Source organism: Saccopteryx bilineata, chromosome 5 (assembly GCF_036850765.1).
Source record: "Saccopteryx bilineata isolate mSacBil1 chromosome 5, mSacBil1_pri_phased_curated, whole genome shotgun sequence".
NCBI classification, from domain to species: domain Eukaryota; kingdom Metazoa; phylum Chordata; class Mammalia; order Chiroptera; family Emballonuridae; genus Saccopteryx; species Saccopteryx bilineata.
The window spans coordinates 175,034,261-175,058,568 of record NC_089494.1 but is presented as its reverse complement, the minus strand read 5'-3'; the positions used below and the strand labels follow the sequence as shown (position 1 = coordinate 175,058,568).

Here is a 24,308-nt window from a genome sequence, read left to right as displayed (position 1 = left end):
AGTTGAGATTTTTAATTATTATGAATTTTATTTTTCAAAGTTATATTTTGCTTTTATAAAATCTATTTGGTTATTTTAAATAATCTTTTGTATCTTGTTCATAATTTTAAACCACTGTTTTCTTACATCTATTAAGTATACTTTTTAATATCTAATAATTCCAATATCTTAAGACTTTGTGGGTATAATTGTGCTATTTTTTCTCTATATCTGACTCATGATACTTTGTTTCTTTGTGTGTTTTAGGATATTTGTATGTGGGCAGGGAGAGCTCATGTTCCCAACAATCTACCTGTGAGAATTATTTGAAGCCTAAGTTGAAGTTCTATTCAATTTTATTAACTTATGTTCTTAATTTCCTTTTGGTTTATTGCATTTTCCTATTTTTATTTTTTGTTTCTTTAGTTAGATTCTTAAATCATTAATATTCAGTCTGGCTTCTTTTCTTATATATAAATTTAAGGTTATAAATTTTCTGTAAATAATGCTTTAGCTACATTCCATGTGTGTGTAATGTTTTTCTTCAGAATAAATATCTTCTATTTACTTTCATGATTTCTTTTACGGCCCATTAATTACTTAGAAGTTTTTCTTTTTAATTCCAAAAATTCCAAAACAGATGAGCCTTTAAGCTTTATTTTTGTTGTTTATTTCTAACTTGATTGCATTTAGTTGTGATTCCTATGGCCTGATTCTTTTAAAATTATATAGCCTAAAATATAGTGTATTTTCATAAAGGTGTACATGTGTCTTTAAAAAGGCTGTGAAATCTCTAATTATTGAGTGCCAATTTTTTTATCCTAACTGGCCTGTTACATTTTATAATTCCATTATTACAGACAATTTGTCAATACTGCTTTAACTCTCACTTTTTGCTTCACTTGTTTGAAACAATGTTATACGGTCCACACAAAATTTTCATCTCTACTGGCTCGACAGCTTATTATTATATACAGTCTACTTTTATTTTTGCCTTAAAATTTATTTGCCTGAGATAAATAATTTTTCCACTTTTCCTTTAATTATATTTGTTTAGTGCATCTTTTTTTTATCTTATTACTTTCAAATTTTTATGTGTTTATGTTTTCTCTCTTGTAAATAGCTTATAATTTTCTTTTTAAATTCAGTTTGGTAATCTGGCCACTTGATTTATTATGATTACTCAATATATTTGAATCTACTACCTAGTATTTGTTCCTCTCTTTCTGTTTTTTCTTTTCTCCTTTTGAATCATTTCTTTCCCCTTCATAGTATTTTTGCCTCTATAGGTTTTACAATTTGCATACTATTTCTGTTATTTTAATGGTTAGCCTTGAAATTTTAATATGCAGCCTTAATTTAAAAGCATCTAAAGTTCATCAATGCCTTTAACTTTTCTGCAACACGACAAAGATGCTCAAATGTTTAAAATACTCACAGAGCTCCATGATCTCTTCCATGCTGTCCCCTTCGCTTGACGCCTCTCTTACCATTTTTCCCTGACATCTTATTTAAGATTGCTTACCTTGTGAGTACTTCCTAGTGACTCTCTGGCTTTATTTTTCTCCATCCCTTATCACCTGTTAGAAAGAAAAATAACATTAATTTATATATATATATATATATGTTTTTATCTTAAGTGAGAAGCAGGGAGGCAGAGAGACAGACTCCCGCATGCGCTCAACCGAGATCTACCTGGCAACCCCACCAGGGGACGATGCGCTGCCCATCTGGAGTGTTGCTCGGTTACAACTAGATCCATTCTAGCACTTGAGGCAGAAGCCATGGAGCCATCTTCAGTGCCCAGGCCAACTTTGCTCTAATGGAGCCTTGGCTACAGGAGGTGAAGAGAGAGACAGAGAGAGGAGAGGGGGAGGGGTGGAGAAACAGATGGGTGCTTCTCCTGTGTGCCCTGGCTGGGAATCGAACCTGGGACTTCCACACACTGGGCTGACGCTCTACCACTGAACCAGCCAGCCAGGCAAAATAACATTAATTTTATTTATGTTCTTATCCCCCAACTGGAATTTAAACTCCATAAGGAAAAGTATTTGTTTTTTATGTTTTTTTAAACTGCTGCATTCCCAGCTCCTACATCGTAGGCTCATACGAGGCCCTTAATAATTATTTGTTAAATGTTCAGTGAATTCTGTTTTAAAACTCATGTGAGAGCTAATTAGTGTCCCCAAATCAGTAGCCTCATCCCCGTACCTTTTCTACTATTGCCACCCAGAGCCATGGCTGAGACAGCCAATTTTTTTTGTCTCTTCCTTTGGAGCATTATTTTATTTATTTATTTATTTATTTATTTATTTATTTATTTATTTATTTATGTATTATTTTTTTGTTTGTTTCTGAAGCTGGAAACGGGGAGAGACAGTCAGACAGACTCCCGCATGCGCCTGACCGGGATCCACCCGGCACGCCCACCAGGGGCGACGCTCTGCCCACCAGGGGGCGATGCTCTGCCCCTCTGGGGCATCGCTCTGCTGTGACCAGAGCCACTCTAGTGCCTGGGGCAGAGGCCAAGGAGCCATCCCCAGCGCCTGGGCCATCTTTGCTCCAATGGAGCCTTGGCTATGGGAGGGGAAGAGAGAGACAGAGAGGAAGGAGGGGGGGGTGGAGGAGCAAACTGGCGCCTCTCCTATGTGCCCTGGCCAGGAATCGAACCCGGGTCCCCTGCACACCAGGCCGATGCTCTACCACTGAGCCAACCGGCCAGGGCCTGGAGCATTATTTTTACTAGTAACCTTTCTCTGAGTGTGTGCTCTTTCCTGCTTTTGGCTTTACACCCTTTCTTTGATCAGGCTCCTTGATGCTACAGATCTTGCCCAGACCCCGTCTCTGCCTTGTCCTGTCTCCTCAGCACAGACACGGGCCCAGGCACACAAAGTTCTCATCTTCCTCGTCTACCAGTGTCTGCAGATGTCTCCAGGGTATTTTCTGGTTTCACCCTCTCTGAATTCCATGGACTGCTCTCAGAGTGCTCTGTTCTCAAAGGATTTCTTACACATATTATATTTGAAGGTTCACCATTCCTTAAAAACATTTTTAAAATGCCTCACCTGGCATTTTTAAATGTCTCTGGATCTCCATCAGCCAGGCTGGGCTTCCTTTCTCATGATTTGTGAAATACACCCTGAGTGTGTACCCTTCTTCCACAGTGGTTTATTTCTCCTCTTTCATTGTTTCCACTGCCACTGCCTTCAGAGCTACTGCTAACAACTGAACTTCCACTTGGGCTATTGTGTGGCCCCTTTGGGAAACTATTAAACTAAATTCAAGATGATAATGCTGGCCCTGGCTGGTTGGCTCAGTGAAGAGAGCATCCACCTGGCATGCAGAAGTCCCAGGTTCAATCCTCAGTCAAGGCACACATGGGAAGCAACCATCTGCTTCTCTTCTCTTCCCTCTCCCCCTTCTCTCTCTCTTCCTCTCATAAAGCCAGTGACTCTTTTGGTTCGAGCTCTGGCCCTGGGGCACTGAGGATAGCCTGGCTGGTCCCAGCATCCGCCTCTCGGTTGATTAAAGTATTGGCCCAGATGGGGTTGCTGGGTGGATCCCCGTCAGGGAATATGTAGGATTCTGTTTCTCTATCTCTCCTACTTTCACTCAAAAAAAAAAAAGACGAAGAAGAAGAAGAAAAGAAGATAAAGAAGATAATGCAACAGACCACAAGGAGTACCTGGTTTATTGTTTATTTAACTGAAGACTTTTGTCCAACCCTGAACTGATCTTCCAAGTTTTTTTGGACTGTACCGGAAACCAAATCCTTGAACAAAGCCAAAAAACTATTTAGAAGAAAGAGTCCAGCTGACAATCTGTTCCATATTAGTTTCATAACTGAAGCTCAAGCTGCTGTGCACAGGCAACCTTAGGATAGCAGTTCAGGAAAACTCATTGAGGAACTGAAGGGGCAATCTACACACAGTGACTGTGGTCTTTCAGGTATTAGCACATGTGGGGATATTAGCTTTCTATTGCTGCTGTGACAAATTACCACAGTTTAGTGTTAAAATAACACAAGTGTGTTATCTCACAGTTTTTAGAGGTCAGAAGTCCAGAGGGCTTGGCTGGGTCTCTACTTAGCGCCTCAGGCAGAAAGCAAGGTGTACGTTGAATCAAAGTGCACCTGTGCTCCTTTCTGAACGTTTGAAGAGAGAGTCGTTCCCTGACTCTTTCTGGTCGTTGGAACCTATTTCCTTGCTGGCTATCAGCCAAAAGCTATTTTCAGCTTCCAAAGGCTTCAGATGTTCCTGGGCTCTTAGCCTCCTTTCTCCACCTTCAGAACAAGCAATGGTGGGATGTGAGGGTGATCTGGCTGTGGCATCAGTCACCCCATTGATCTCCAGTGTTGATTCAGCTGACCTGACTGGCTAGGTGGTGTCCCCTTCTTCCCTCACCAGACCATGTGCATACCTCCAGAAGCTGCACCCTCAGTTGAAGAGCATGACCTTCCCCGACAGAGATGAGGACCATTCTTTGGTCAAGGGTGTACAAGTAGCTGCACTCCCCTGCTAGAACTTCCAAGCGAGCTCTCAAGGTCCATTTGTAGAACGTAGTGTAGTCAAGCTTCCAAGACTCCAGACACATTCAGATGAGGCGCTGCATGTGGCAGTCTGCCTTTCTTTAAAAAAAAAAAACAAAAAATAATAAGAAATAAAAACTTTTTTTAAAATAAAGCAATGGTGGGTTGAGTCCCTCTGATTCTTCACCTTTCTTGGGTTCACTGCTTTCCCCTTCCTCTTTTAAGAGTTAATGTGATTAGATTGAGTCCACTTGGATAATCCAGGATAATCTTCTGGTCTCAAAATCTATAACCTTGTCCCACCAGTGGAGTTTTGCCATGTAAAGTAACACAGTCACTGGTTCTGAGGATTAGAATGTGGGTATCCTAGGGGGGTGCATTATTCTGCCTACCACACTGGGCAAGAATCAGATTATAGAAACCAAAGAAAGGACATCATTAATGGAAGTGTAAACAGGATCACTCATATCCAGATATGAGGACCACTGATGTTCAGAGATTTCCCGAAGCCCAAAAAGTCTCTCCCAGCATAAATGAATGGAGAGATCTGCAAAGATCCAAGAGTCAGAAAAATGGCTGAGGCATAGTAGACAGGATTTGGTGTCAGTAAAGTGTTCTTAACCTAATGGCCATTAATGGACTTTCAGAAAGGCACCAGCCTCTAATGTATCAATGCTGGCGTGCTTTTCCTCTTGGAGTGACAGAGAACTCTTTATGGAAGAGGAAGAGGAAGGCCTGAGACACCCTTCTTATCTTCTGCAAAGCTATCTTCAGGCTTCATTTTGAGAAAAAACTAGGTGCATTTTCTTTTCTTTTCTTTTTTTCTTTTCTCTTCTTTCCTTTTCTTTTCTCCTTTTTTACTTTTTTGCTTACTGGAATTGTGTCATTGTTTATTTAAAATTGAGAAGATTCCTGTTATTTGTTATGAAACAGCAGTTGGCTTATAATTTTCTCCTCCACAGCTTATTGTGGTATAATTTACATATAATACAATTGACCCATTTGAGTGTAGAGTTTCAACTTTGTAATTTTATGCAGTGGTGTAACCACCACTACAATGGCTACATAAGAACATTTCTATCTGCGTAAGGTGTCTCATAGTTCTGCAGTCAACTCTGATCCTCAGATCAGAGCCGATTTTTTTCACTAGTGTTTCATTTTGAAATTGTATGTTACATTTTTTTCATCTGTACAACATAGTGGTTAAACACATATAATTTACAAAGTGATCTCCCTAGTAATTCTAGCACTCATCTGGCACCATACACAGTTATTACAGTATTATTGACCATATTACCTATGCTGTACTTTACATCCTGTGCCTATTTTGTAACTTCTTACTCCCTTCACCATTTTCTTTTTTTTCTCCCTTCACCATTTTCACCTATCCACTCCCACCTAGCAGCTCTCAGCTTGTTCACTATATCTATGAGTTTGTTTCTGTTTTGTTTGTTCATTTATTTTGTTCTTTAGATCTACATATAGGTGAAATCATATGGTATTTGTCTTTCTCTGTCTGACTTAATTCACTCAGCATAGTACCCTCTAGGTGCATCCATGTTGTCATAAATGGTGGGATTTCATTCTTATTTTATAGCCAAGTAATGTTCCATTGTATATATGTACCACATTTTCTTAATCCAGTTGTCTACTGAGAGCACTTGGATTGCTTTCATATCTTGGCCATTGTAAATGACACTGCAATGAACATAGGGTTATATATATCTTTTTGAATTGGTGTTTTGCATTTCTATGGATATACAGAGGTGAGCAAAACTAAGTTCACTGTGTGAGTATATAAAACACAGAGTCATTCTTGTATTATTTACCAATATTTATTAGTGATTATATTATTTATCTTCTTATAAATTATTATTGTTATTATTTCATATCCTTACTTATGCTTTCTCTTTTAGGTAATGATGGCAAGTAATTTAACCTGTTTTGCCCACCCTTGTATTCACAGAAGTACTATAGAATTGCTGTGTCATAAGGTAGTTGAATTTTTTCAATTCTTGAGGAGACTCCACACTCTTCTCCCTAGTGACTGCACCAATTTGCAATCCCACCAACAGTGCATGAGGGTTCCCTTTTCTCCCCACCCTCACATGGGGAATAAATTATGTTTTTTAAATTTATTGACAATAACCATTCTGAGAGGTGTAATGTGGTATCACATTGTGGTTTTAATTTTCATTTCTCTGATGATTAGTGACATTGAGCATTTTTTGATGTGCCTGTTGGCCATCCATATGTTCTCTCTGGAGAAGTGTCTATTCAAGTCTCTTGCCCATTTTTAACAGAATTGTTGAGGGTTTTTGGTGTTCAGTTTTATAAATTCTTTATAAATTTTGAATATATCTTCTCCCGTTTAGTAAGTATTCTTTTCATTTTATAGATAGTTTCTGTTGCTGTGCAAAAACTTTTTAGTTTAATGTAGTCCCATTTGTTTGTTTGTTTTTATTTCCCTTGCCTGAGAAGATATGTCAGAAAACAAATACTACTATGAGCAACCTCAGAGAGTTTACAGTCTCTTTTCTTCTAGGAGTTTAATGGCTTTGGGTCTTACACTTAAGTCTTTATTCCATTTTGAGTTTATTCTTGTGTGTGGTGTAAGGTTTTGCATTTCTTTGCATGTTTTTGTTCAATTTTCTCAACACCACTTAGTGAATAGACTTTCTCGCCCCATTGTATATTACTGCCTCCTTTGTTATATATTAACCATATAGCCATCAGTTTATTTCTGGGCTTTCTATTTTATTCCAGTTATCTACATGTCTGTTTTATGTCACTACCATGATGTCTGATTACTATAACCGTATAGTATAGTTTGATATCAGATAGTGTAAGACCTCCAACTTTGTTCTTTCTCAAGATTGCTGTGGCTATTTGGAGTCTTTTGTGGTTTTATATAAATTTTTTGTGGTTTGTGAAAAATGTCATTGGTGTTTGGATAGGGATTTAATTGAATATATAAATGGCTTTGGGTAGTATGGACATTTTAACAATGTCAATTTTTCCTACCCATGAGTATAACATGTACTTCCATTTATTTGTATTATCTTCAATTTCTTTCTTAAATGTCTTATAATTTTCTGAGTATGGGTTTTTTACCTTTTGGTTATATTTATTCTTAGGTATTATTTTTGATACAATTTACATGGGATTATTTTCTTAATTGCTCTGTCTGATAGCTGCCCGCAAGGTCTGATGCCTGCCAAAACCACCCTTTAGGTGTGCTGCTTTGTGGAGCTAGTTTGGTGATGTTCTGTTGTCATCTGATGTTGGTCACTAAGTGTGTCATTTCTGTAGTCTCTTAGGTCACACACGGGTGCAGGTCAATGTTAGACACTGCCTGCGACCGGCCCAGGGTTACCTGTTAATACTTACAAAGTGATCAGCAGTTGGTAACTACCTGTGCTGGGCCTGGACACGCCTAGGATGGGTCATGTTGTGAACTGAGGCCAGTTGCCACCAGTTCCAAACCTGGGACAGGTCAGCAAAAAGCCCAAGGGACTCTGAGACCTTCTGCTACCTGCCAGCTGCTGAAAGAGACTTGGGCAGAACGTGATTGAGTAAGGCAAGTTCTGAGGGAGTCCTCAAGGTGGAGATAATGGAGTGCATCAGGTCAATGAAGAATCATGTTTGGCTGTGTAGGTGGTGGGCTCAACACAGAAAGTGGAGGTTGTCCCGTCAGCTGTTACCTTGACGCAACACAATTCAGTTTATCACTGTATGTCTCTGGCAGCCCTGGAGCTTGACTGGAGTTATTAAAGAAAAACTGTAATGAGGGCTCAGGTTGGTTTCTGCAATAGCATCAGGCAGTGGGAGAGCTGGGAGGGGTGGGGCCTCACAGGGTTGTCAGGGTGGAGTTAATAGCATTCTGCAGGCTAATGTAGATTCCGATTTGGTTGATGAGTGGAGAGCTCCTCAAAAGAACAATGACAACATGGCTGTGAGGGAGAAGGACTCAACACAGGGGCAGTGGAGGCTGTGCCACTGAAGCCACACAACTAAGTCTTCCCCTATATATCTCTGGTGTCCCCCAAGCCACCATTCCTTCTGAGAGCTCCAGGTGAGTGCCTGTGATTGAGAATTTTTGTTTTGGTTCTTTAAGAGGATGCTTGGATTTCCAGCCTTCTGGAATGGATGAAGGAATCTACTCTGACTTTCATAGCCAGATGCTATTTGTGCTCTATTTCCCAGTATTGGTGTTCTGAGCTGGGGAGCTTGGCGTCGGGCTGAGACTCCTCGCTCAACAGGGGGAATCTCTCCAACTGAGATTGACCTCTGATTATCAACTCCTAAAGAAAGGGGAGGGTCAGGCCTGTCAGTCTCATGTCTTAGCTCCTCTTACCAGTCTCTACATGGCTGTTTCTTTATATCCTTAGTGATAGGACTTCTGTTCAGCTATTCTTCAAATGTTCAGTCAGGTTCATTGTTCTATAACTTAGTTGTAATTTTGATGTGTTTGTTGGAGAAGGCAAGCATAGCCTCCAACTACTCCACTACCTTAACCAGAACCACCCCCCTTGCAGTCGGCATTTTCAATCTAATTGTGGGACTATCAGTCTATTTAGATTATAGGCTATCAGCAAGACATCTTTTTTAGGTGTTTTCTTCCATTTCTCCTTATAAATTGACTAGCTGTAGTCTGAATTCATCTCCAATTTGTATAATTTTGCTGAAAGTATCAAGAAACAATCAACACATATCAACACTATTTTTTCTACCATTTACCCAAATTATATGCCTTTGTGTGCAAAAGTATAGATTTACCAAATATTTTGCTATTGACTACTAATGGTCACTAACTCTCCATGGATAATTATGGTCACCAAATGCCTTCCTGATATTCTTCTTCCTCCATGAGGCCATTTTCACATTTTAAATTGCATTATTTACAGTACTCGCATTATGTCCAGATACTAAAATCCAGTGGTGGGATTCAAATAATTTAACAACTGGTTCTCTGCCCTAATGACTGTTTTAAATATAAAAAAATTATATACTGAAGGGTATGTTATTATTTCATGCTTTTAATACTTAAATAAGAACAATAAAAGAGGTACACAGAACTAGATTATGTTATAAGAAAGACTTTTAAAATATTAATGAAAAAATATTAAATAATACCTGACAAAAAACAATAAAACTTATTTAAGACATTTCCAATGACAGCTTGTCACCCCCTAGTTGTTTGGCACTTTTTCTCTTTACATTATATATTTGTTTACTGAGGTAACAAACACAATGGAATTAAAATGTAGTATTTCATCAAAGGTATAGGTTTTGCCCTGGCCGGTTGGCTCAGCGGTAGAGGGTCAGCCTAGCGTGCAGAGGACCCGGGTTTGATTCCAGCCAGGGCACACAGGAGAAGCGCCCATTTGCTTCTCCACCCCTCCGCCGCGCCTTCCTCTCTGTCTCTCTCTTCCCCTCCCGCAGCCAAGGCTCCATTGGAGCCAAGATGGCCCGGGCGCTGGGGATGGCTCTGTGGCCTCTGCCTCAGGCGCTAGAGTGGCTCTGGTCGCAACATGGCGACGCCCAGGATGGGCAGAGCATCACCCCCTGGTGGGCAGAGTGTCGCCCCACGGTGGGCGTGCCAGGTGGATCCCGGTCGGGCGCATGTGGGAGTCTGTCTGACTGTCTCTCCCTGTTTCCAGCTTCAGAAAAATGCAAAAAAAAAAAAACCAAAACAAAACAAACAAACAAAAAAAAAGGTATAGGTTTTATGGAATGAATAAATAAATAAATATTAAAAGCATTGTTCCATCAAATATTTTTCACCTGTGGAGGAAACGAACGTTATTACGGGCACTTAGAATACACTATTGCACAGGTGAACGTTAAAAAAGAGTAAGGAATGTAAATTTGTGGTTTCTGCGTTGGGTGGCTGCCCAGGCACCCACCTTAGCAGGTAGTACCCTGGTTACAAGTGCCATTTTAACAACCGTTTCACTGAACTCAACTAAACATTAGGTAACGGTTTGGTGCAAACTGGCTGAATCCCACCACTGCCAAAATTCCTATCAGACAGGAATGTACTATCCTGAAGCAACAGAAAAATGTGGCCTTACTCATAGAAATTTATGTAACTCGTGTAAGAATTCTAAGAGTAGGGAGGCTCTTTATATCTTTCCACATTGCCATCTACTGTGTGCAGGTCTTAATCCCCATAGCTTTCACTTCATGGTTCCATCATGGCTGCTGCAGCTTCAGAACTCACACCACCTTCCAGGCCGGAAAAAGAAGGCAAGTGCTATGTGAGGGTGGGAGCAGATAGAGGAAGGAAGAAGGGGCATCCCAGCATTCTTTCTTTTCACAAACTTATGAAAACTCTCTCAAAGATTTTTGCTTACATATCATTGTCATAAGTGGGTCATAGGTTGGAAAGAATAATTAAGCATTTTATCTATTTAGGGTCTAATTTACAAATACAAATGGGGAATAGATATTGGGCAGGCAAATAGCAGTGTCTGATGACTATACTGCTATTATAAAGAATAAAGATGTGAGTGTGTATATGTGTATTTACAAAAAAGATGCTACTATACACTATTAAAGTTGAAAAAGCAAGCTGCATATGAATATGTATACAATCTTATAATTAAAAATAAAACTAACTGCTGTATGTATGTTTGTACATTCATGAAAATATTTTGGGTAAATTTTACATTAAACTAGAATGAAGCTAATAATATGGTGAAAATTATATTATAGCTAATAAATAGGGATTTCATCTAATAATAATAGCAAACATTTACATAATATCTACTACACTGCCAAACACTCTTATGTTTAATGAACATTAAGTCATTTTATCTTTATAACCACTTTACAGGGTGTTTTTGTGTATGTGCGACAGAATCAGAGAGAGAGAGACAGAGAGAGGGACTGATAGGCAAGAAGGGAGAGAGATGAGAAATATCAATTCTTCGTTGTGGTTCCTTAGTCTCCTTAGTTGTTCATTGATTGCTTTCTCATATGTGCTTTGACCAGGGTACTACAGCAGAGTGAGTGACCCCTTGCTCAAACCAGCGACCTTGGGCTCAAGCCAGCGACCATGGGGTGATGTCTATAATCCCACGCTCAAGCCAGCGACCCCATGCTCAAGCTGGTGAGCCCCCACTCAAGCTAGCAACCTTGGGGTTTTGAACCTGGGTCCTCTAGGCCCCAGTCTGATGCTCTATCCATAGCACCACCCCCTGGTCAGGTCTACTTTACAAGGTTTTACTAAAGTTATTCTTAACTTACAGATGAGGAAACTAATACACAAAGAATTACGTATCTTGTCCAACGTTACAGATCTACTAAGTTTTAGAGGTGGAGTTTGAACCCAGGAAATTTGATCCAAAGTCTAGGCACATAACCCCTACAATATATATTGTAATATATATATAAAATTTTATAATTTAAGCAAATATGTATTACTTTATAATTTAAAAAAATAAAGCAAAACCTTCCCCAATATGGCAGCAGTAATAGCAACAGCAAAGCAGAAAAAGCATCGATTTTCTTCAGTTCTCCCCAACCTCAAAATTTGCTGTTGGGGGTTTTTTCATCCTTCTGTACGACCTGTTCTCACATATGTCCACTGAACCCAGGAAAGGTACTCAGGATTGCTAAACCAGCTCTGCTCTGGCTTTCTCCTGAGAGCAGTGCCGCCTGCTGTTTCTTCTCTTCCCTCTCCTATGAATGTAACTGTCCATCCACCCAGGCATGCTTCTTCTTGACAAGGGATAACTGTTAAATAGTGGTACCTGTTTGCCCCAGATGGTGGAGAAGTTTAAGACAACAGAGAATGGAACCCTATCATTCCTTTGTTCATGGAAATAACTAACATGTATGCCACTTTAAAGATCCTAAGGAGCTCCCACATAATGCTGCTCATTTAATTTGGTCTTTGTGATAACATTGTGATGGTTTTCATTCTTGTTATATAGATGAGGAAGTGGGGCCTCTGAGGATAACTAACTTGTTCGCCATATTCTCATTGCTGAGAGGGGCAGAGCTGAGCTGAAGCGGGGTTATTCTTTCCCCAAGCCACAGCGACCTCCTCTTGTATAAACTTCCTTGGCCAAAACTGTCCACGTATGCTAAGAATGAAATTTTCGCCTAGAATAGTAAAAATTCATCATCATTCCTGCAAAAATGAAACTTGAAGGTGAAAGAAACAAAGAATGGGCAATGGGAGTCAGTTACGTGGCTTCGCTTTCAGACAGTTTGGTTAAAACAACCCACATGAACCTTTGGCCTCAATTTATTTCAGTTTTGACAATCTTTTACTTTATGCTAACTACTGGAGAATATAGGTTGGTAATATTCATGCATTTCAAACAGTATTATAAGTAAGAACATGCTATAACTAAAAGATAAAAGTTTCAAAGGTAGAAAGGATCTTATAAAAACAAAACTTGTGCCTGCAATATATTGCAGAGTGTTTGTTGGTTTAAGAAATGCCAACATAGAAAGTATTTAGAGACCTGACCATAAAATGATGCAAGTCAAGTCTTTGTTCCTACAATAAACTCAAGTCAAAAGAACAAAAATATTTTGGTTGCTCAACTCTAGATTCTCTGAAAATGTTTTCATATCTGCAGGGAGATGTTTCTGAAGCTGAATACCACCACCAAAACTTTATTTCACCTACCATCCCTGCAGTTGTATCTGAACAAGTCGTTGAGCAGTATCGACACAAATTTTAATTGATAAAATCTGCCATGGTACATTTTATAGTGTAGCAAGGGGAAATCTGTGAAATAAATTAAATTGAAATAGTAACTGAGTCCTTTATTTAGACCTAAAAAGAGCCTGAGAATGTATTTTAGGGATGTTTCTTCCCAGCAGTCCCTGAGGAGACACCCTTCTCCTTGCTAGGCCACCAAATAATCGCTAGAGGTTTTTATAAGGCACAACAGGTTTAGATGTTGGAAAAGCTGACATCAGTCAGAACAGTGTTTCAACAGTGTCCCTTTTATTTTCAAGGTAATGTTAACTAATATCTGGATACTATCCACTCTGTATTAGTGAGGTGTTTTTTGTTTGTTTGTTTTCTGGAAGCTACTTCATATCTCATGAGAGAGAAAAAAATCACTCCCCCTCTGCCTTCTGTCTCCCAAGCACCACCCTTTTAGAAGAAACAGCCTAAAGGAAGCTCAGGGAAGAGGTTATGTGGTGCATACAGCCTGCTCACTGCATGTCCCCTCACCAGTGACTTGCCTTCCTCTTTTATATGCAAAATAATTCATGATAATGACACTTGATTGTAACTCTTTTTTCAAATTTAGGGTGCTGGTAGGCTGGCCTCCTCTGCTCTCCAATAAAAACACTATATAGGAAGGGGGAAAAGGGGATAAAATGGGGGGCATATTGCGGGAAGTTGAAGGTGTTATGTTGAGTGGGACACTTGAAACCATGTTAACATAATAAATTAAAAGTGTTAATTAAAAAAAAAAAAAGGAGCCTGACCAGGCAGTGGCACAGGTGGATAAAGCGTTGGACTGGGACGCGGAGGACCCAGGTTCAAAACCCTGAGGTCACTGGCTTGAGCGCAGGCTCATGGGCTCATTTGGTTTGAGCAAGGGCTCACCAGCTTGAGCCCAAGCCGCTGTAGCCGCCCACCTCCCCGCACGCCCTGGTCAAGGCACATATGAGAAAGCAGTCAATGAACAACTAAGGTGCCGCAACAAAGGATTGATGCTTCTCATCTCTCTTCATTCTTATTTGTCTGTCCCTATCTGTCCCTCTTTCTGTCTCTGCCTCTGTCACACACACACACACAAAAAAAAAAGAAAGGAAAAGAAAAAATACTATAAATTAACAAGCATCCAAAAGTGCTCATGACAAAAGTAAGATATGCAGGCTGCAGAATACCACATGAGTTCTCTCTGTCTGTATAGATTCTTCTTCTATATCTCAAGAGGGTTATTTCTCTGGTGCTGAATGGCCCAAGTCTTGTAAAAATGTGTCCTCAGATAACATCTGTCAAATCCATTGTCTTTCCTGATAAAGGAAGGCTAGCTACCGGCAAATGGTATTTGTATTTACCTGAAAGTCAGGATTTTTCAAATAGTGAACCTTCCAACTAACACTGGAATTACCTTCACAGCATTCTCCACAGGTGCTTGATTGTTGAGGTTCTGCCAAAATTCCTGAAATTTGTGTTCCAGAAAGTTAGGAGAACTCACTACTTTTAGAGTGTCTCTTTACATTCTTGGAACAGACCTTTACATGGAACCATTAACTCTTCTACCATAAAGTTTCTCCAGTTTTCTAAGCTGTGTTTCTGGTGTCATCCAAGAGAATATCCTCACTTTCCATTCACTGTGACCTGTGCACATTTGTTTTTCCATACAGAGTCTTTATAAATCTTTTTTGTAAAGCTCAACATTCTCAGGAAGTGGTGTCAGCATCAAAGATGTCAAACGTATCAGTTACTAAAATTGCATTAGCTTTGAAGAAAATGAAATTACTTCTGCAACTGCAGAGTCTGAGATAAAAATTAAGTTTGTGATGACCTCAAGCTTGAAGCAAATTCATTTATACATGCACACACACACACACATACACACTGCCCCCTTCTCTATCACAGCTCTGATTTTATTTATGATCTAGTTTGTGGCTTCTGAAATTTTACATTACTGTGGGCAGCTCATCCTTGCAAATATTTAGCTTTCTTACATTATACTTTATAAAAACCTTGGCTATATGTGAGGCTTCCCATTTGTCTTAACATCTCTTCAGCACTCTCATCTTTTAATTAAAATCTTCCATTTGGCAGTTCAAAATTTTTTAAGTAACAAGATATGCACAGAACTGAAGATAAGCCATACAAAAAAAAATGTTAGCTGATATTTATTTAATCCACCACTACCTCACTTTTATGGATCGATTGTTAATTAAAAGAAAAATCCTAATCATGTGCAATTGTTTTCCATTTCTGTAAGGTTTGCATACTATCCACTTAGAATGAGGGGCAATTAGTTTGCATAACAAAAACAAACAAATCGGAAGGTGTTCTGCTTACTAATTAAAGCTCTTCCTTTGATTTAAAAGCATATGTGTCCCAGATCCATGCAGAAATTAATGAAGCTAGACCATTTTCTTACACTATATAAAAAATAAACACAAAATGGATTAAAGACTTAAATGTAAAACCTGAAACCATAAAACTTCTAGAAGAAAGCATAAACGCCTGACCTGTGGTGGCGCAGTGGATAAAGCGTCGACCTGGAAATGCTGAGGTCGCCGGTTCGAAACCCTGGGCTTGCCTGGTCAAGGCACATATGGGAGTTGATGCTTCCAGCTCCTCCCCACTTCTCTCTCTCTGTCTCTTCTTCTCCTCTCTAAAATAAATTAAAAAAAAACAAAAAAAAACCTTTAAATTAAAAAAAAACAGTAAACTGACATCAGTCTTCCAACATTTTTTTCGGATATAACTCCTAGGGCAAAGACAACAAAAGCAAAAATAAACAAATGAGACTATACCAAACTAAAAAGCTTTTGCACCATCAACAAAATGACAAGGCAATCTACTGAATGGCAGAAGATATTTGCAAATGATATATCTAGTAAGGGGTTAAAATGAAAAATATATTAACAACTCATACAACTCAATATCAAAATGCAACCAGTCTGATTAAAAAATGGGTAGAGTACCTGAATAAACATTTCTCCAGAAAAGACATACAGATGGTCAACAGACACATGAAAAGGTGCTCAACATTATTAATCATCAAGGAAACGCAAATCAATATCACAAGGAGATATGACCTCATATCCGTCAGAATTTCTATTAAAGAAAAACGACAAAGAACAACAGTGTTGGTGAGAATGTGGAGGAAAAGGAACCCTGGTGTACTTTTGGTGGAACTGTATACTGGTGTAGCCACATATGGAAAACAGTATGGACATTCCTCAAAAAGTTTAAAACAGAATTACTATATGATCCAGCTATCTCACTTCTGGGTACTTATCCAAAGAAATCCAAAACACTAATTTCAAAACATATATGCACTCCTAGGTTCATTGCAGCATTTTTTAAAAGATTTTATTTATTGAGGTTAGAGAGAGGAGAGAGAGAGAGTGAAAGGATGCAGGGTGGGGGAAGGAAGGGGAAACATCAACTTGCTTCTCGTATGTGCCTCGACCAGGCAAGCCCAAGGTCTCAAACCAGCGACCTCAGCATTCCAGGTCAACCCTTTATTCACTGTGTCACCACAGTTCAGGCAATGCAGCATTATTTATAATAGCCAAGCTATAGAAGCAACCTAGCCATCCACTGATAAATACTGGAATGAATAAAAACAATGATATACCTATATAAACTATTGCTCAGCCATATAAAAATTAAATCTTGCCATTTGTGTCGGTATGGATGGCCCTAGATGGTATAATGCTAAGTGAAATTAATCAGACAGAGAAAGACAAATACTATATGATTTCACTTATATGGGGAATGTAAAAAAAAATGAACAAGCAAAACAAAACAGACACAAACAGATACAGTGAAAAAACTGATGGTTTAAAGATGGGAAGGCTTTGCATATGGGCAAAAGGTAAAGGGGATTAAGAAATACAAACTGCCAGTTATACAGTAAGTCACAGAGATGTAATAATCAGCATAGGGAATATAGTTAATAATATTATAATAACTGTATAGTAACACAGTTACTCTACTTATTGTGGTAATCACTTTGTAACGTATATTAATATCTAATCACTATGTTGTACACCTGAAATTAATATAATACTGTATATCAACAATAGTTAAAATAATTTTTATAATAGTTTTTTAAAGACTTTATTAATTTATTTTAGAGAGGAAAGAGAGAGAGAAGAGGGGAGGAGCAGGAAGCATTAACTTCCATATGTGCCTTGACTGGGCAAGCCCGGGCTTTCAAATTGGTGACCTCAGAGTTCCAAGTCAATGCCTTATCCACTGTGCCATAATACTGTATATCAACAATAATTAAAAATAAAAAATAAATTTTAAAAAAGCAAATTTATCCAAAAGAAGTGCTGAACTGTGTTTTTATACATTTTATCTCTAGTTTGAAGACAGGTTTATACCATAAAGAGTAGTAATGAGATATTTTAAAGGCGAAGTGTTGGTGAGGATGTGGTTGTAGGGCCAGCTGTCATCATTGTGGTGGCCATGTAGGTTCTCATTGAACTTGGACAGATGGTAAAGAAACAGTGGAGCCAAAAAATGGTAAGCCATTCCTTTATTAAAGTATCGCACTGGCTGACGAGCAAACACACAGAGAAAACACTTCCCTCTCATTCAGAGCTCCCAAAACCCTGAGGCATTCTCTGGTTCCACAACCAGGAGAATCTTCTCCGGTTCCTCCTAGAATCAAAGGCCCCCCTAGTCTCAGCAGAGCTCGCAGCTCTCTGCATCTGCACTCCTTCTCTTTCTCTGCAAAAACTAGCTTCTTCTTTAGCACCCTGCATTCTCTGCTCTCCTTGCAAAACTGGCTGGGCCCACAAAGACCCCTCCCCCAGCAATCATTAACAAAACAATGTCTCCTCCCAAGCAGGAATGCAATCTTCAATTTGCAATCAACTGCCCTGCTCTGAGGGCAAGCAGCACATGGCTGCACAGTGCCATTTTGAAAATAACAATAAAAGTGAGCAAACTCAAAAAATACAAATTTTACAAACTCATTTGCCCAACAATGGTCATTATTCAACTGACTTGTCAAAAATATTATTCAATTGACTTGTCAAAAGTAGTCTATTCTGACATCTCTTCATGCTCACATTTTCATAGGATTCTGATTTTAGAGGAAACTACCACATATCACCACTTTCTAAGAACACATGTTGACAACATGCTAAGCATTTTCCCTGCTAACAACAACACTGCAGTGGCTTGTTTGTAATGAAGGAACAAGAGATCTGAGCAGAATGCCTCACGTGTATATGTTTTCATTTAACAGAAAAGATGACCCCACCATCTGGATGTTCTGTGGCTGAGACCTCAACTCAGGAGGAGGAACATCAGATGCTGAGAATGATGGCAAGACGTTCAAAAATCATCAAGGAGCTGATACAAACAGAAAAGGACTATATCAATGATCTGGAGCTGTGCATTAAGGAAGTGGTTCAGCCCTTGAGAAATAAACAGGTAAATGCAACTTTGAACTCCACCCCCATTCTAAATAGGATCACCAACTTCATGAAATCAAAGCAGCCAAGTGTATCAGTGGTAGCATCTGGCACAGGGAAGGTGAGGTGATGGGCGGTTGGTCAAATAATTTTGTAAATATGATGTATATGTTTGCTTGCTTATAGTTTGCATTGGGTGTGGGAGACAGGCTGCAAGCTGGCAAAGTCCTTATAGCCTAAGGCTTAGTTTTAAGACTAAGTCTTTCCCACCCTTTTAATATTAAGATCTTTTCAACATCCTTCTAATACTAAGATCTTCTCAAAACTAAGCCTTTCCCCACACCCGTGACTGTTGCATGATGGGGGGTGGTGCACTCTTATGAGGAATCCCATTTATGCCTCAGATAAGTGACTTTGTATCAGAGACTTCCTTATTTGTATATTGGCTTAAAGCAGGGGTCCCCAAACTTTTTACACAGGGGGCCAGTTCACTGTCCCTCAGACCATTGGAGGGCCAGACTATAAAAAAAACTATGAACAAATCCCTATGCACACTGCACATATCTTATTTTAAAGTAAAAAAACAAAACAGGAACAAATACAATATTTAAAGTAAAGAACAAGTAAATTTAAATCAATAAACTGACCAGTATTTCAATAAGAACTAGGGGCCTGCTTTTGGCTAATGAGATGGTCAATGTCAGGTTCCATATTTGTCACTGCTAGATGTAACAAGTGATGTGACGTGCTTCCGGAGCCGTGAGGCGTGCATCCCACGTCACTGGAAATAGTACTGTATGTGAGCGATGCCATGCTTTGCGTCTCTCACTGACCACCAATGAAAGTGGTACCCCTTCCGGAAGTGCGGCGGGGGGCCGGATAAATGGCCTCAGGGGGCCGCATGTGGCCCGCGGGCCGTAGTTTGGGGACCCCTGGCTTAAAGGCTTTAATTTTCTACACTATAAAATAAGGCAGACCAGGGGCTCTCTTTCTCTGTTCCTGCCATCAGCATTGCAGAGGAGAGGCAGCCAAGATGGTGGAGTGCTGAAGGAGAAGCTAGTGTGTGCAGAGTTTGTGCAAAGAGAAGGAGGTGGGGAACAGAGGTGAATAGGCTGGTGGAGCCTTTGGTTCTAGGAAGACTCGGATGAGTCAGTGGCTTTGGGAGCCCTGAATAGAAAGGGAAGTGTTTTCCCACTGTGTGTATTTACTTGCCTGCAGGGTGCAAGCTAGGATTAAAAGTAATGGCCCACCAGTTCTTGCCTTCATTGTTTCATTAACATCTGTCCAAATTAAATGGGAACCTGCATGTGAATGGCCACAATGGCGGCAGCACCGCTGGCCTTGCATGGGCCTTTCCCCTGGGTCCCTGGGTTTAGGTTGGCAGAAAACTATCAGAATCATGTTATTTGTGTCAGCAGAGGGACACCCAGAGTCCCTCCTTTAAGCCAAGGAAATTGTGTTCCAAAATATGGGGGGAATGAAATTCAGTTTTTGACACTATGAAATTTCTGGGTTCTTTGTTGGATCCCTGTAGAACCGCTAACAAAATGTGAGCAACAGATTTTCAGCAGTTCAGGAACAAAGCACTTAATTTGATTTGAAAAGCAACAGATTTTCAGCAGTTCAGGAACAAAGCACTTAAGATGATGAAGGATTCAGATGAGAAAAATATGTGGGTTTTATTTCTCCACTTATGTTGATAGCTTAATTAGAGTTATCATTGTTTAGCTCAATTAAACTTATGACTATCAATGTTGAAGTAAAATTCAACATAGAAATTAACCTTAATGTAAGATAAAAAAATTTTTGGGTAGAGCTGGCCCCAGACAAAACTCGAAGTGCTTAAAAGTTAATCATTACCCTCCTTGTTAACCGGGGTCTTTTCAAAGAATTTCTTGTGGGGAATTAAGAGTAAAGGTAAAGGATCTCAATTAATATATCCATGTATACACACACACACTCACACATACAAGCATATATAGGTATTTTCATTCATTCAGTACATCTTTTGGAGTGCCTGCTAGTTGATTGGCAGTGTTTCCAAACAGGGGTTACATTCAGTACAAAACGGACAGAACTTTCTGGTATATTATATGGTGTTAAGTACAGCAGGGAAGACTAGCACAGGAATGAGGGGTTGAGCATGGGCACAGAGGGGTGGTGTTTCTGTTTTAAATAGAGTGATAAATGCAGACCTTTCTAATGGGGGCCATTTAAGCACAGAACTGAAGAAGGTAAAAGGTGTTAGAAGCAGAAGAAAGAACAAGAGCAAAGACTTGGAGAAGTAATCATTTAATCATAAGGTTGTGAGTGGGCATCATACACGATTCAAGTAATGTACAAAAGCATAAGCTAGAGAGTAAAAATGATCAGAAATTTCAGTGCTCAAAGATAATCCCAATTCTCTTAGACATCAGTTTGAACACACATATATACATACACAAATACATAATTTTACATAAATGTAATCAAAAGCAATTTTGTAACATACTCATTTCATGCTGTTGGATGTGTATTTTTAGGACTACTAACACTTAAATATGTTTCTACTATTGCTGATGCTGAGACATGCTATGTTTTGGGCATTGTCACTTGTCTTCTTAAAATAAATTCCTAAAAGTGGAATTGCTAGGTCAAAGAGTATGCATATTTAGGATTTTGATAAAAATTGCCAGCTGATATCCAAAAATTTAATACTATTTTAATTTTCATTCCCATAAACAGCAATTGAGGGGACTACTTCTCTGCCTCCTCTTTAAAGCTAGGCATCATTGATTTTATAAACAATGGAACCAGGTTCATTTGATTCCTTCTGAAAAATATCTTCTTATATACACATTAGCCATTTCTATTTTCAATCCTTATTCATAATCATATCTTTTATTCTTTAAAGAGTTATGGTTTGTCTTTTTATTGTTTTATAAAACCTCTTTTCTATTAGGAATATTCTTTTTCATTCTATATGTTACAACTCATTTTTTTGGGTTGTTTGTTTTGTTTTTTGGGGTTTTTTTTTTTTTGCCTTTTAACCTTGTTTAAGATTAAAAAGTTAAAACCTTGTTTAAGGTTTATTCATTTGTTTTTGCTATATTTAGGTGTTCAAATATATCAAACTTTATGGATTCTAGGTTTGGCATCTTAATATATACCCATAATTATAAAAATAATGCTAGCCAGTTGTCCCGCCATCAATATTTAAATCTTTTCCCCCGTACTTTCAACATCCAGAACAGAGTTTATATTTCTTGACAAAAGAATCCTCTCAGAAATATTAGAAAAAATATCTGGAGTACAAATGAGGAAAAACCAGTGTAGATCAAAGTAATCTTTGATATAAAAGTTGTTTTTTGAGTTAAGATAATATATTAAAAAAATTGGCAAAGTGGATTTGAAACTTCTCCTTCATAGAAAGTCATTTTTAGTTTTACACCCTCATGACCTTTTCTTAGGTGCTTACTATTCCTCGAGTCCTCTTCCAAAGACTGCATCGGTATTCTCACCTAATCCTCTCCCAGTTCTCAAGTTAGAAGTTAACTGTCAATGTCCTAAATTTAGAAATTTCTTATTAACTCTGTAAGAGTAGGAATACTATTCATAGTCATGATGAGAATTTGCTCTCTAGTTTCATTGGTAAGGATATAAAATCACATTTGGTGTTTTGTTTTGTTTTTTACTTAATATAAACTAACTGTATCTGATATAACCTCTATTCTGGCAAATATTAATGCTTATCAACATGTTTTTATTTGCATAACTCTCAAAATATCAATTTTAAATGTACATGGTATCAGACTCTACCACTATGTTATAATGCACCTTATGGTACATTCTCACCAGTCACTTTTATTCTTTGAAAAATTTAGAGCCTCGCTCATGGTTTCCATCTCTCCTCCTCTCCCCCTCTTCTCTTTATCTTCCCTCCTCTTCTCTTTTCCTTCTTTTGTCCCTCTCTTTCCCTTTCCACCTCATCACTCCCTCACTCCTTTTCTCTCTCTCTCTCTTCCTCTCTCTCTCTCTCTCTTTCTCTCTCTCCATAATTCAGACATAAATTTTAGTTGATTTGAATATTCAGGCAAACAGACCACACAGCCTCCAAGCCTCTCACTCAGTTCCTTGCCTTGCTCGTATCGAGATATTTTCCTCAAACCTAGCCCAGCCACTCAGACCAGGGCCGTATACCTTAGAATTGCCATTACAAATAACTTTGCCTGCTCAAAATCAGAGTCTCAGGCTTACTATTCTCCAGCTCCAATATCCTCACTTTCAGCCCACTCTCACTGGATCCCTATCTCCAAAAATTTTTGATGCCACCAGGACTTCTAAGCAATTGATCTTGTCACTGCTCATCAATTCCACTCCTGGTTTAGTTTCCATGAATCCTTTAGTATACTGGGGGTCCTCAGGTTACATCAGTCTCAACATACAATATTTCTAGTTTATGATGGTCACTCCCATAAAAACTTTAAAACATTGAGATGTGAGTGTTTCAGCTTAAACCATTAGCATCATACTTACAGACTCTGTGGGCAAGCGAGTCTGGTTGCGCGTGGCAGAAGAATAAGCAGTATTCTTTTTCAGTGGCTTAGTTGTGTTTTTATGTTCTAGATTATGATTTTACAACTGTGTTAGGATAAGTAAGTGACTTAGGCTAGGGTGTGTTTCGACTTAAACCAAAATTTGGGTTGTATCACTGTCATAGGAACAGAACTGTGTCTTATCCCAAGGACCCCTTGTAATCACTCCTTGCAAATGAACTCAATTCCTTTTTTCTCTCTCTTTCCATTTACTTGCCTGTAAAAGCCCACTCTTGATAAAGTTCAATTTTCTGCCTACTTTTACACCGTTACCCATGCACCTGAACCCAATCTCTTTGACATTCATGGCCACTTTCTTCAAGTGGAACCCCAAATAACATCTCTGAAAGGCTTCTTTCACATCTTCTTTCTCCTCACACCTGACTGTCTCCTAACTCTCAGCTAACATCTTTTTCTATCATTTCACTGAGAAAATAGACACAATATGAAAATGCACATACCCCCAATACTAAATCTACTACCCTTCCTGGATCTGTACCCTGTAACCTGGCTAAGAGTTCCTGCTTCTGAGTAAGGCTCACTCTCCCCTAACACAGTGGCTCTATCCCCTCAGGCTTGTTAAGGATCTCACTCCTGCCAGTGTCCTTTTTTCTCTCCTGCGAAATTGATTTCACAAAATTGATAGGATAATTTTCCTCTTCGTTATCTGCTCTCCTAAAAAACAAAAGCAAAAACATAAAGAATTGTCTCTAGTCTCCCTTTTTTCTCCTTTTAACTTGAATATAAGATATTTAATATGAATAAAAGCATGTGTGATTAAAACATGTTTCAAGTAAGCACATTTTACCAAAAATTTATCCCTGTGATGAGTTCATGATCAGGATAAAAAAAACACTAAATATGAAAGAAAATGTCCTTTGAGTTTTTGTATCAAATAGAATAAGAAGTTTATTCAGTGTAAAAATGTGTTCGATTTTAAGCCACCTACTACACGGGTGAGTTAAACAGGCCCAATTGATAGAAACGCCATTGCCGAGGTACATGTACTCCTATGTATGTGCTCTCTGCTTTTTGCTTTTGTTGTTTTCCTTACTTTTGCCTTTCTGTGTAACTCTTATAAGCAATCCTCAGAACTGGTGTCTCGGACCATGTAA

At 38.8% G+C, this 24,308-nt stretch overlaps 1 protein-coding gene across 2 annotated transcripts in view; it reads left to right on the top strand.

Moving 5' to 3' along the window:
* The window catches only part of ARHGEF38 (Rho guanine nucleotide exchange factor 38), a 161,633-nt gene that overhangs the window by 28,284 nt on the left and 109,041 nt on the right, over window positions 1-24,308 (top strand). For both annotated transcript variants that reach the window (XM_066232464.1, XM_066232463.1), the window contains exon 2: window positions 18,451-18,638. In XM_066232464.1, the coding sequence (XP_066088561.1) occupies window positions 18,451-18,638 (188 nt within the window). The remainder of the gene's footprint in view (window positions 1-18,450; window positions 18,639-24,308) is intronic.